Raw genomic sequence first — 15,123 nt, forward strand, 5'->3', positions numbered from 1 at the left:
TTCTTTCTTTCTTTTCTTTCTTTCTTTCTTTTCTTTTTTCTTTTCTTTTTTTTTTACATTTTTTAGGTGTACACTGGAAGTGTTGAAATTTTACAAAAGTAAAGCGTCTTATCCTGCGAGTTATACATTCCAACACCACACTATTGTATACTAGGTAACGGGTTAGTATATCTCTCCGGCGTTTGCTTCATGGCCAAATGATAATCAAAGACGATTCACGATAATGTCTCAAATTCAGGGAGGGCAATTGCCCTTTCTATCTAGGAGAACTGTAAACAATATTTATTTTTATTTATTTATTTTTTTACGTTTTAAAGAAAACTCACAAAAATGGAACAATATCACAAGTAGAGGTGAAACTTTTTGGGAACCTCACGCAGAACTAAAAGCAAACCCTATGATAATCGAGTTTCATAACTTCAGGGGAAACCTAAATTTCGGAGGCCTGCATTCTGTGGAGTCTGGCTCTGGAGCGTTGTTGCTGCCACTGAATATGATTTTCAATGATCGTAGCGTACACTTGGAAACATAATTACAGTATGTAATTACTCGCAGCTGTTGCAAGGACGGTAGATCATTTACGCTCAATTCATTTGCATTCGACGTACTATTTCGCTTTTGTACTTATTAGCCACCTGCTATTTCATATCATGTGAATTATTCAACATTCGAATCTCAGACTTGAAAAATCGCTGTAGTCTAAATCCCGAACAAAGAGAAATAATAAATGATTTATGTGGAGCGGTAACATAATAGCATTTGTGTATTACAAAGTTGTTTGCTACGTATTTTTTCTTTGTATGTTTTCTTTGTGTTTGCTAGGTATGATTAATGTTTTAATGGCACACTATGCAGAAGTAAGCATATGTTACGTGATTCCTTATCAAGGGCAAGAGCTTGTCAAAGTTGCAGAATGCAAATTCAAAACAATACGTGAGCAAACATGTGATGTACCTGTGTTGCTAAGGAGAAAGTAAAATTATCCACAAAAAATGAACTTTGAGTTTGTATCTACAGGAAATCATATAGCAAACACATGAAAACAGAAACCACAAAGGAAATAACAAAGACCGACGGGAGAGGAGAGCGCAAGGAAAGTTACTGTACTTATATATATACACGTGTTCGTATATATATATATATATATATATATATATATATATATATATATATATATATATATATATAATTAACTATTGTAAATCCAATGCTGGATGAAGGTCTAATCAACTCTTGGTCACAGCCCTTTATCTTCGGTAATATCCTTTTCTTTCTTAACTTCGAACATTATTTAAAAAAAAAAACAATATCACTCAATTATAGTGTATAATAGTGATTCCCAAACGGTGTGTCGCGAGACACTGGCGTATCTCAATCCAGAAGGTGTATGGCTAAATTTTATAATTTAAGACACTATGTTTATGTACTATTGAACCGGTGTTATTCTACACTTGAAAAGACGATAAAGAATTTAAGTACTAGCACCTGTATTTTTAGAAAAACTGGCGGTATTAGATTGTTTCTGTAAGAAAAGGAAAAGCAGTGAAGAACTGTAAGATCAAACCTTTGTGTTACGTGAATCATTTCTCTGCCAAACAAGTACAGGTTTACTAACAAAATGTACAAATATAAGTCAAACTACGAAGTTTTTACGGAGGGAGGGGGCCCCCATCCCCGTGGATTTCCGCATAGATGTGCCCTTGGCTAAAAACGAAAGTTACATTCAATAACTTCGCAAGAAAGTCGAAAATGTACCAGTGCGTAAGATGAAGAGGAAATTTTCCTCTACTGTTATTATTGTAGTATTTTAAAATTCGTTCTTACACGTGCGAACTTTTAATCAAGTTTCTCAAACTTAGAAAAAATGAGTCAATAACGTGTTCGTAAGAATGTTTTGTCTATTTACACGAAACTCATTAACACTCTCTAACTGTGGTCTCTACTTAACTTTATGGGCCTATATTTTTAAGTTCCATAAAAACTAGAGCCTTTAAGTGGTTAGTTGAGCTGGGTTTAAGCGTTTCGTTGAGCAGTGAAGCTATATGAGAAGTGGGCTTATAGCTTAATGTGGGATCCGAAGCAAGTGTACACCCACCGGGAGTTGATCCCAGGTCTTCTGCATCAAAGACGCGTATGCTACCATATAGCCACCCTCAAGGGAATACTCCGAGCTCTGTATGCGTTGCAAATCTTACATAGGTAAATCAAAATCTTTATGCTTATTAGAATTATGAATTCTGCAAATTTATTTTCATGTATACGTTTCATTCACTTAGTTTATTAATTTAGATCCAATCGCTTTTCAAACTCATGCCACAGTTAAGGAAAATTTTAAGGATAAAAAAGGAATTATCCCTTCCGAGACATCGCCATCTTAATCGGTGGTCGCTCGATCCTTCCACCGTGTCAGATTCTTACTTCCGAAAATCTTTCTTTCAGGTTAACGTCTTACGATTATGTCCTTTAGGCTAAGGGGGACGAGGGATTAAGGAAAGTAAATGGTGATGAATGAATGGTGAAATGAGAATGTGGGAAGAAGCGGAGTACTCCAGAAAACCCACCGACACGATGTTGTCCACCACAAACTTACTTGGCCGTGGATCGAATCAAGAACACCACGCACCAGAGATAAGAACTCTACCTCTGAGCCACCAAGCCCCCTCTTACCTCCAAATACATGAAATATGTAACACTGATTAGTATTATTGTTATAAATGAAGATAGAATAGATGGTGCAATGCTGAACTGAGTTTGACGTATATATTATACGTCAAATGTAAAACACACTTGTCATTATTAGTGTTGATTATGGATAAAAATTTATGACCCGTTTGAAACACGAAAATTTTTCAGCAGATTGTACGTTTTATAGACGTTTGTCTAGTGATCAGCACGTGCGCATTTCGTGAACGGAGTCCCGAATTCAATTACCGTCAGGAGATTATTGCATTCATTAGAGTGGTTCAGATTTCACCTTAAACTAATTAATATAGTCTCGATATTAAAAAGAGACGTTGAACCTCAAACAAATCATATAAATGATATAGTAGGAACAAGCGCGCAACCCAGAAATTTTTGTTGGGAGGTGTTTAAGGTTTTGTGTGGGTGGTCCAGTAGCCAGTACCAGAAGCCATTACGTCTATGTAGAATGGGTATTATTCTGAACCCCAAAAGACGACAAGTAATTGTAAACTACTTCCACCTATATTTTCAGGAAAAAAATGATGGTACTAAATTGTTTTTATAACAGAAATAGTACAGATCAAATTTTCGTGCTACATCAATCGTTCCCCTATTAAACAAATATAGTTTTATTGAGAAAGTGTGCAAATGTATGTTGAGTTAGGAAGTCTTTTTGGGGGAGTCCATACCCGTTGAACTTCCTGAAGGTGCGCCGCTGACCAGAAATACATTCATTCTGGTTGACGCTTTTCGGACTGTTTATAGGCGTACTTTAGGAGTGCCCACAGGCAGGAGGTTTATGGTGCAGATTGCGCCCATGAAACATTATTATTATTATGATTATTATTGAAAATGGTACAATCAAACTGGAGAATGATAACTTTAAGGGGCAGAAAAGTAATTTTTGGGAGGAGAAAGGTAAATTTGGATGGAAGAATTGAAACTTTGGGTGGAAGAATGGTAAAATTGAGGGCAGGGGAGAATCTTAAATTTGAGGAGGAGAATGTAAATCTGGGGGTTACGGCTATGCCTTCGGAGATGGCATCCCTGTTATGCATAATTAACTTACATTTGTGCCTCGAATAGTTTTAGTGTGAAAACAGGATGTTAAACTTTGATCAAGTAAATTACTTATATTAGTCTCCTTTAGCCTAAAGGATATAATTGTGGGATGTCAAACAAAAGGAAAGTAAATTAATATACTGGATGCAATTGACGCGACGTTGAGCATATAGTGGATTACAGCGTTACAGTAGTTATTGGTCTGAACGTTTAAGAGTATAATTTACTTTTGTTTGGATATAAATAAATAGCACCGGCTTTTGTCTGTTTTGTAGGTTTGCAATAGCGCATTAGCGCTGCATCGACCTTTTGTCCCGCATTTCCTTTTGTCCCGCATTAGCGCTGCATCGACGTAAGACGTCCTCCTACAGTTTTGCGTGAAGTCTAAACCAGTGTTACTCAGCCTTTTTGTCTCGTGTACTCCTAGACACAGTTCCTCATGTGTACCCCTGAAATCTGTTTAAAAGAAATTAAATAGAAATGAACTTGTTAAAGTTAATACACATGTTTTGTTGATTAAAAAGAGGGACAAATAGAGACCCAACACAAGGACAATTAGTGTGCCAATCAAAAGACTACAGAGGGATAAAGTGCACATCCAAAAAAAAAAAAAAAAAAAAAAAAAGGAAATTTCAAAATATATAGGAGACACCCAATTCTACTCAGGGGATTTTCCCCTCATCGTCCCTGATATTTCGCACACTGAGGACAATGTTAAAAATTCAAAAACTAAAAGTAACTTTAAAACTAACCTGAGATGACTGAGCTTTTTCCGGGACGCCAACTCCTCGATTCTTGGTCGAATCTTCGAGAGTGCAAGAATCAGAGCTGATTCTGGATTCAAGCAATTTCTGTGCTTCGTTTTTATTGATGTTAATGCAGAGAAACTCTGTTCACACAAATATGTTGATGGAAATGGAAGAAGTTGTGAAATACCTGTAGCACTGTCACTAACTTCATTATACTTTTTTCGAGCATAAACGCAAAAATCACAAATTGACAAGTTATCGAATTTCATTTGCAGTGAACTGTGAACAGACATTTTCAGCAGACGTTCTTTTAATTGTAGTCTAATTATAAATACCAGAAACTGAGGTATTTTTTGTTAAATTTCCAAAACCGTGGGTGATTTACAGAGATGTAAAAAATTGATTCATGCGTGTGGAAAAAAAAATCTGAGACCGTATGAAATAAATGTTAACCGATGACTTGGAAATATTAGACGCGCTGACGTCATCTCGAAAATCGTCCATTGGAAAGAAAAAAAATCTCCAACTATGATCATTCAATAAATATTGGGAATATGCTTATTTTAGGATTACGTACCCCCAGAAACATATTCACATAACCCCAGGTGTACGCGTACCCCCGGTTGAATAGCACTGGCTCTAAACCATGTTTCCATCCCAATCGAACCTGAGACTCATGCATAAAAATGTGTAGCACGCGTGCTTACACATTACTAATTACATGATTAGTTCATGTACGTAATACAATGTAAGGGCTTTCAGATTGAATTATAGTTCGTAACATATGTATCATTTTTAGATTTTGTTTTCCTTTTCTTTTTTAGAAAAAAGAAACCATTATTAAATTAAATCCAAATTCTGATTAGGAGATACAGTAGTTAATTCCACTGACCAATAATTATGTTCACGTGGTGATAAGGAATAAGAGCGCAAGTCACGTGAGGTAATTTCATTGCCCCTCTACGTCCCTTGTCCTGCAACCCAAGATATGTAGGAGCTCGCCAAACGACATCGATCGAAAAACAACGCGAAGCTAGGCACTGAACCAGCTGGGAGGCGAAAAAAGCACTTTTCACTTGTATTGAGTCAGTCAGTCAGCAGAGTAGAGTCTAGCTGGACTGTGTGCTATTCCTGTGCGGGTCGCAGAACGTTTGTAGAAGAAACTACGTGTGTTTATGTGTGTGTGTATGTTTGACAGCTGTGCTTTTTTTTACGCATTTCGTTCGTCAATAGTTCATTGTACTCTACTGCATCTATTTTGTTCAAGTTCTGTATCTAAATCAACAACAACAACAACAACATGGACTCTCTGGAACGCATAAGCAAAAACGAGACAATTAGGCTTCGAAAACGACATATTGGGTAAGTCGTGGTTTTTAATCATGTTAGTAATGTTTCAGTTCCAAAATAATAATATTGTAAGAAATTATTCATATAATGTATTTACATAGAATGCTGTAAGTTTAGCTCAGCTTCCGAAGTTCAATATATCCTACTGAGTAAAACATAGTGTCATTACACACTGACATTTTAAATAACAAATGTTGACTCCATTTAATATAATACTAAATTTAATGAAGATATACTATTATAATCCATCTATCCTAGGAAGGTCCAAAACAGGCCTGTCTCCATGGGAGGGCACGGGGGTCCGAATACCCCCTTAAATTTTCACGGTAGGAATATGGTTGGCCCGCACCCCCTCACTTCTACTTGGTCCCCTGCATTTTTGGGGGCTTGCTACGGGACTGGTTCAGAATTAGGAAAATGGCAATGTTTCAGTAGAGCCGTACTCACTGAGGATAATTAAGGGTAGACTATTGTTGCTCATTGGCTGTTCTGTCTATTATTTGATCAGCGGTTTTAATAACAGAAGAATGTAAGCAAGAATAGCTACTCTAATGCTTTCGTAATATTTTCCGTTGTACAAGCTGTGCTTTTAACAGACTAAGATCTAACTAAAACTACTATCTCAGCAAAACAATACGTTTATTGTAAAAAAAAAAAAAAATAAATAAATAAAAAAATAAAAGTATATATGTATCTCAGATTATTGTGAAAATAGTTTAAATAATTGTATGTCACTATTAACTATCAGGGTGCGAAATCATAACAGTCGAGACAGGGGTGAAAAAGAAAAAGCACTGGAGTATTTCGACATAGTCTACATTTCGAATATTTCGACATTTGAACACCGTCCAAAATTATTGAATTATGTAAGATTAGGGACACCACTAATTAGACTTGCCAGATTTCTGAAGCTCCAAACCTGGACATTGTTAATGCCAATGTTTTATCAAAAATTCTCATGAGTAATTCTCATTGATGCACAATGAAAATTCATAGGCACGTTTTTCTAAATTCTAATATAAGATTTATTCTTACACATAACTTAGAATTCAAACAAATTTACACTACATAAATATTAGTATACATAAAGATAGTATTTTGATTTGTAGTACGGTACCAAATAATAATAATAATAGTAATAATGCAGACATCATTCTAAAGTGTTTTAGTCTCAAAATTCGGTGTTCTAATTTCTCAAGAAATTCAATTTCTCTCAAGGCTTGTTTCTGTTGAAATTATATATATATATATATATATATATATATATATATATATATATATATATATATATATATATATATATATATATATATATATATATACACTCTTTTCACTTGATTGAACCTTTCTCAAAAAGCCCGTATATTGTTTATTTTATCAAAAAAATCACTGAAGTCATTGCAAAGTTCACGTGGTAGAGCATTAGTCCTGTCACTGTTGACTTTTCCATTAAGCTCCTTTATGGAAAAAGCGCTAGAAGTTGGTAATAATTTTGCGACTAGAAATTAAATTTCTCCGTCTGACCGGGACGTCTGGCAATCCTACCACTACCCACTAGTTCATACATTAACTACAAATGAAATAGGCCTACATGTTAATTATATAACGTATGAATGATGAACTTTAATCAATTTGCTAACTTCTGATAATAATGTCAGTTTATTCATCTCCTAGTGGGGCAGGGCTGGCTATAGATTTTACGGGCCTCCTCTGTTGCCAAACTCCGTTTTCATGAAAGTAGCCAAGTAACAATTCAAAATTCTCTAAATTTCTGTATTGTCAATAGACTAAAGGTGTTTCACTAAATCCACTTTATTTGAAATCGAATTTTATTTAATCTAATCTGTACGAAACTTACGATTATTTTCTCGCTGTTGAGAATTCCAAATTCGAAAAGTTTTAATTGAATGAAGAAAACTTAAAAAGAAGAATTTTTTCACTAATCTCTCAAGTACCGGGCCCATTAAATTTCATGGGGTTGCCCTCCCTTATAATCACCCCTACTGGAGGGAATTTTCTTCCGAAAGTGAGAGGAGTTACCTTTCAACTCGTCCAAGATTTCGCATCCTCAAGGTGCAGCAAAATCTGTCATAGATCTACTATGTTACATAAAATACCGTACATATTTCTTGTTGGAAACAGAGTTTATGATGATGGTAGTTAAATTTACGAAGCTGGCCTTCTATTTGAACAGTACGTTCATAAATCATGTTCATGTCGCATTAGTTTGTCATATGGACAGTACTAAAGCAAGTGGTCAAACAAATCCCAGCATGAATTGCTTGCTTGTTGTCAAATGCAAGAACTAATTTCTCGAACAAAAGTGAATACCTGTTCCCTAGTTATTACAGTTTTGTTATGAAAACTAGTCTTACCGTTGTCACAAAGAAATTCCGTATCATTGAAGGTGGAAACAAATTTTGTTTTCTTTTTTCTACCTTTTAACAGATGTAGAAGGAAAGTGAAGATAAAAGAGCCAGTTGCACTGGAATTGCAAAACTGATATATTGAGAGATTGAAACTCGATATTGAATTCTATATAAAGGATTACAATCTTTCCTCTGCGGGTGTGTTTGCTTTTTCTTTCACTAACATATATTATTTTTTATATAATAATAATAATAAAAAGACAGACACAATGAGATTGCATTAGTAGTGTTTAGTCCTTTGAATGCGAATGCCCTTTTCCTCCCATTCGTTGTTCATGATGGGGTAACATACTTGAAATCATGGCTTTTAAGAATTTGTTCTTTCTGGAGAACGGGGAGGGGGAAGCGGCAAATGTCATTGCACGGGGCGGCAAATTGTCTAGGGCCATCGCTGACTGGACGAGTATGTCTGTCTCATGACCCCACTCAATCAATAGGAAAATACTTGTTTCAAGGATTGTGTGTGTATGGTGTTTCAGCAGTTACTACACTTATTTTTCTTCAGTGTGTTTGTTCTTTAGATATGGTACAGGTCGGAAGCCAATTTTTTAAAGATAGAACCTATAGTGGCTCGTGTATAATTTCCCGAACTGCTTGACTTAGTTCATGGTTTTCAAATTAGAAGTCCTAAATTGGTTTGTCGCACTTTCAGTATTTTATAGCTCTAAGAAGAAGAGCTTTGCGACCCATGCAACTTTACTTTTGCTTTTATTTCACATTCCCTGCGCTGAGTATCTTTCGGGCTCGCATTTTCCCCCCAACATTCGGTATATGTAATATCTGGAAGACCAAATTTTGGTCTGTGATCATTTAAAACTTTTATATAAATTGGCTAGGTTCATCATTAAAAAAATGTTTCTTCTAAATCAATTATTTACCAAAATCGCCCCCAAATTAGTTTTATGAGAATAGAGGCCTCGATAAATACTTGTTGGATTTCAAATCAGTAGGTTCGTCTTATTTCTTAAAATGTTTAGTTACCTCCCCCTAAAAAAGTTTTTAAATACCACCCTGTAATGATTTTCCAAAAATGAGATCTAATTAAAGATATACCCTACCATTTCATGCAAATATGTACCACCTCCTGGTCTGCAATGAAACGTCTGAGTGTTCAGCCTTACCTCTAAACGGAGGTAAACCACAATATTCGTATCCTTTCGTTGTTCAAAAAAGTGATTGGTTAGTGATGTGTCACTTCCACTCTTGCACAGGGAAGAAGCATATTATACACTTAGATTTCAATAATCCTTGTCATGCGACGCACTTGCAGCAGAAAAAGTAGAAAATGAAGAGAAATGTTTGTTTAATGTTCACCATAATGACCTTTAGGCAAAGGAAGAAGGATGATTAAGGCAAGTTAATATTATTATTATTATTAATAATAATAATAATAATTAGTCCCAGGATCTGCTGGACAAGATATAATATTTAATATTCCAGATCGTAGCTAAATAGCTTTCTCGTGTTGAGAATTAAATTCCATGAAAATTGAATTTATTTTCAAGGTATCTAGTAATTCAAGCATTCTTAATTTTGTCTCGAGAAGTTGAGACTTATCATCTATATATAAACTATTTCTAAATTAACTTTCACCAAATTTCATGAATATTGTAAGAGCAATTTATATGACAAAATTTACAACCAAGAATTGCTCGCTGTGAAGTATAGGATCTACTTTGTTGGTTTCTACAAGAATTAACTCCTTTATAAAAAGTTTTTTTTTTTTTAAAAAAAAGAACTAACTACTGAAAGAAAGAAAAGAAAAGAATCTTTGCGGGTTTCTAAGTTTAAAAATGATTTCTTTATTTTTCATGCATAAAATATTATCTACTTGGCATTACATCCATAGAAAGGCTAAAGAGGACCAGACAGCTTTTAATTAGATCAAACCTGTAACGAGCAGGAAGGGCTGTGCGGGGGGAGGGGGGGGGCAGAATTTTACAAAAAATTACAAGTTGAGACTACAAAATCTTATTTCTTGTCTCGTGGACAACACTATCCACCGAACAGTTTTCTGAAGAAAGCCTGGTGTGGCGTAAAATATTGGGACAAAGGCACCTTCTACGATCGGACAGACAGTAAATTTACTAAACTGGCCTTCTATTCAGTGGCGGATCTAGCGGGCGATCACCCCCCCCCCCAGAAGAGGAAAGTTTTTAAATATATATAAATAATACCCATCCCAGAGTTTGGAGCTCTTAAAAGTAGCTATAAGTAGCAGTATTACAACGCACCCCCCCAGAAGTCCGTCCTGGATCCTCCCCTGCTTCTATTTGAATACTACAGTCATAAATAATGTTTAGGTCGCATTAGTTTAAGGTCACATGGACAGTGCTAAAGCAAATGATTAATCAAATCCCAGCATGAATTGCTTAATTGATGTCAAATACAAGAACTCAATTCTGGAACAGTAGACAACACCTGTTATTTAGTTATCACAGTTTTGATATAGAAACTATATTGTCTTGTATTTGTCACAAAGAAGTTCCTTATCATTGAAGGTGAAAACAAGTTTTAAAAAATAATAGAAGTAAAATCAAGAAATAAAGATAAAAGAATTAGTTGCACTGCAATTGCAAACTGATATATTGAGATTGAAGGTCGATATTGAATTCTATAAACATGATTACCGTTTTTTCTCCTGCGTTTGTGTTTCTTTATTTATCACCAACGTAATAAATTTTATTTAAAGAAAAAAGACGAGATTGTATTTGTAGTGTTTAAGCCTTTCTGAGTGCGAGTGCACATCCACTCAGAAAGGGATCCCATTCCCTTCGTTGTTCATGATGGGGTAGCATACTTAAAATAGTGGGTTTTAAGATTTGTTCTTTTTGGAGAAAGGGTGGGGTGGCAAACTGCCTGGGGCCGGCCCTGCATGCCTGTAGTCAAGGAGTTTAATTTATGTTCTTACATTCGTTAGAAAATGTTTCAGTGTTATGGATGTGAACAATTCATATTAATAGATACGCGATATGTAACAAATTACTACAAAGATACAATTTGCTTCGGGTAACTGCTCTTGGCCGTGTTCACATCGCTATACAATTGTACGTACAAGTATGAGGCAGTAACACAAATCTTATATATAAAAGAGAACGTACAAATCCTTTGTTCCCTCATCACGCTAATACGGCTGAACCAATTTCTTTCATTTTTGGGGGGTTATTAGGATTTGGACCCTAGATGGTTTTTATCATATCACTTTAATTTTTAATTACCAGTGTCTTGAGATAATTGACCATTCAAGTGTCCATAACGTACAAATCCTTTGTTAGTTCATCATAGGTAAAAATAAACGTATTTATATGCAACCCGCATGACCGTGTCACTCGGCGGGTTAACATAAATGACAGGCGATATAATGTTAACATTTACTGATATCACTTGAAAGCGAAAAAGTAAAAATTATCTAAGTAACAAAGTTTATTGCGTTCCGGGGTGACCGCAGCGAAGCGGGGTGAACGCTGCTAGTTAAAAATAAAGTAGAATAACGATGACTCTTACATAGCAATATGAATTACATTTGTTTAATCTTATCGTAGGCCATCGGAATACCCACGATTATCACCACTCTTTCGATGACGTCATGAATAATAATTAATGGAGTAATAAAAGGCTTTGTTGTTGTCGTAGATGATTTAACCTTTCATTTTTCCTAACAGATGATAAGAGCTTGAATAATGACTTGAGCCAACGAAGCGTGTTGATCAGTCATTTAAGTACTAACTCAAGATGAGATGCTTTGATGATAATCAGTTGACAGTTGTTTGTAAATTTTGTGTAACGCTGTGGAAGTAAACAGTTTGAGTTTGCTGTGCGAGACATTGCCTGGCCTTATAGTTCTCAAATAGTAATAATAGTAATAATAATAAATTGCTATTCAAATATTTTAATTTCCATTCTAATATTTGAAGAGATCAGGAGAAGCATGTGTTATGATTCTTTTTTTATTATTTAACTTTTAGATCAGCGTTTCCCAGCCTTTTTAAACTTGCGGCACACTACAGGTGTTACTTGGATTCTTGCGGCACACTTATAGATATTATTATTTGTAAATATAAAACGCAGTGGTATATTTTCTGTGATTATTGATCTTCTCACAGAGAAGAAAGCTCTATCACTGGTTTTTCTCCGTTGTAAATCATTATGCTTATTTTTCATTCTAATTTAACAATAGAAAAAAATTGCAATGAAATATTGGACTTAGGTGTCTAAAAATACTCTTTTTTAAAAAACTGTATACAACCTTTTACTAAGAAGGAAGAACACTAAATAACGAACAAACAAACAAATCTCTTTTACTTTTAAAACACAAATGTAGGTAATTTGTCGAAAGGATTGAATGAGATTTTAAATTTTCAAGTTACGAAATAGTCTGCAACAATAAAGAAGCAATAATGGTCATAACAATGATAACAAATACTTTTTTCAACATTAGAAATGTACAGAACAGTAACCCGGTATGAAACTTAAAATTGTAGATTCATAGTAGAGGTTCATAGTAATGTGAAACACAAATACACATTCGTTCCCTACCTTTTGCAATTTGATTGCTATAAAATTAATAATTTTGTTTCGATTCCTCGCGGCACACCAACGGCCCATTCACGGCACACCAGTGTGCCGCGCCACACCGGTTGGGAAACGCTGTTTTAGATAATGGCATTGTAGCAAACTATAGATTTAAGATTGGAACTACTTGAAGCACCTTTCATAATACAAAGAAAATTGAAGAAAGAAGGAAAAGCAACACAAAGAAAGAGCATGAAACTACTTTTAAAAATTGTCCTTCCTTAAAAAGCTGAGAAATGTGATTTTAACCATTGTTTTCTTCTTTCTTAATTTTCACTGTAAAAATATTTTGCATCTAGAGATACGCAGCTTTAAAGAGTTGTTGTCGACCCACTGGCGGCTCCGGGAGGTCACATAGGCAATAAGAAACTCGCTTTCCCTCTCCTCACCGCAAGCTCCTCCAAGCTTTGGGAGCCTCTAGTTATTTTTCACTTTCAAGGCATTCCAATATTTTGCTCAACATAAAGAATACAAGTTACGAGGTGTGGTAATTAAATAACGAGACTGCGCATCTCCTGTCGCGCAGGATCGTGGTGGGGAGGTAGCTAATGATGTGTTGTTGATCTTGAACCTTCATGAGCAGCCACTGTTTATTTCATGATTCTGAAAGCTTTTCTTTTCTTTGCAGGCTTGCATAAAGAACAGTGTTTTGTAGTAGTGCCGGAATCATGATGAACAGTAAAGTTGAGCAGCGCATTAACATCAAATTTCTGGTGAAATTAAACAAAACACCGAAGGAATGTTGTGCAATGTTAAAAGAGGTGTATGGTGATAATGCTATGTCACATAGGCGAGTTTTCGAATAACACAAACGATTTTAAGAAGGTAGGGAGGAGGTTGAAGATGATGAACGACCCCGCCACCCTTTGAGTTCAAAAACGGACGAAAATGTTCAAAAAATTAAAGAACTTGTCCGAAAGACAGACGTCTGAGCATTCGGATGATCGCAGACTGACGAACATTAACAAAGAGAGGGTAAGACAAATTTTGCATGACAATTTAAACATGACTAAAGTTTGTGCAAAAATTGACTCGAGAAACCTCTCTCAGGAACAAAAGCACACTCGAAAGATCATTTGCTGTGACGTCATAGAACGACTCAAAGCAGAACCAGACTTGCTAACACGTGTCATCACATGTGATGAAACATGGATTTTCCAGTATGACCCCGAAACTAAGCGTCAATCCATGCACAGGAAGACTCCCACATCGCCAAGAATGAAAAAGGCATAAATGAGCAAGTTCAAAGTGAAGGCAATGCTCGTCGTTTTTTTCGATATCAGGGATATCATCATGACTGAATGGGTGCCTCAGGGTCAAACTGTGAACCAGACCTGCTACAAAGAAGTCCTAATCAAGCTGAGGGAAAGAATAAGGAAGAAGAGACCTGATTTGTGGAAGAACGATGCATGGATCCTCCACCAAGACAATGTGCCTGCCCATAATGCCCTTTCTGTGAAGCAGTTTTTAGCAGCCAAGCGCATTCCTGTGCTCGACTATCCTCATCAGTATTCTCCCCAGACCTGGCTCCCTGTGACTTTTATCAATTCCCAAAAGTGAAAAGTGCATTGAAGGGAACATATTTTCAGTCTGTGGAAGAGGTGAAACGAAAAACGGCAGAGTTGTTGTACAGTGTGACATCTGATGACCTACAGCATTGCTTTGAACAATGGAAGGCACATATGCAGCGGTGTATAGATAGTGGAGGGAAATATATTGGAGAGGATAACAGTCAATTGTAACTTTGTTTGCAATACATCACATTTATGATACCAGTCTCCTTATTTAATTACCACACTTCGTATTCAAGAAATGAAAAACTATTCATGTTGTGAACATTGCTCAATCTATTTCTTGAATTTTAATTTCTTAGTTGACTTTGGAAAAGTCACTCAGTTACATACCCATTAACATACGAAGAGTATGATTTGAAATTGATACAAACCTACGTACTCGTAAGTAATGGTAAAAAAGTTAATTAGCTTCATTTCTCATATATTTATTAACTTGCAATATAGGGACATGGTAATGCTTGGATGATACATTGAAATTTAAATATGTATTCAATTTCAATCATTTCTAAAGCAAATAGATAATTTATTCGACCATTCATTTTCAGCACCTACTATTTACGTAGGATCTGAACTACAGTGCTCTTACCGACAATTGAACTTCGGGATTCCTGCTGAAGACGCCTTTGCTAACCACATATCTACAAGGAACACCAAAATATGCATGCAATTCTGCAAGTCTACTCCGGACCGAATTTATCTAAACCT

The 15,123-nt window shown here is 35.6% G+C and overlaps 1 protein-coding gene across 1 annotated transcript in view; it reads left to right on the top strand.

Annotated features, from left to right (window-relative positions):
* The first annotated feature begins 5,473 nt into the window (after positions 1–5,473).
* The window catches only part of LOC145694940 (5-phosphohydroxy-L-lysine phospho-lyase), a 97,383-nt gene continuing 87,733 nt past the window's right edge, over positions 5,474–15,123 (top strand). Inside the window, exon 1 of the mRNA XM_081771727.1 lies at positions 5,474–5,855. Coding sequence (XP_081627853.1) covers positions 5,794–5,855 — 62 coding nt within the window. The 5' untranslated portion in view covers positions 5,474–5,793. The remainder of the gene's footprint in view (positions 5,856–15,123) is intronic.

The sequence above is a fragment of the Thermobia domestica genome, chromosome 1 (assembly GCF_964235325.1).
Source record: "Thermobia domestica chromosome 1, izTheDome1.hap1.1, whole genome shotgun sequence".
In the NCBI taxonomy this organism is placed as follows: domain Eukaryota; kingdom Metazoa; phylum Arthropoda; class Insecta; order Zygentoma; family Lepismatidae; genus Thermobia; species Thermobia domestica.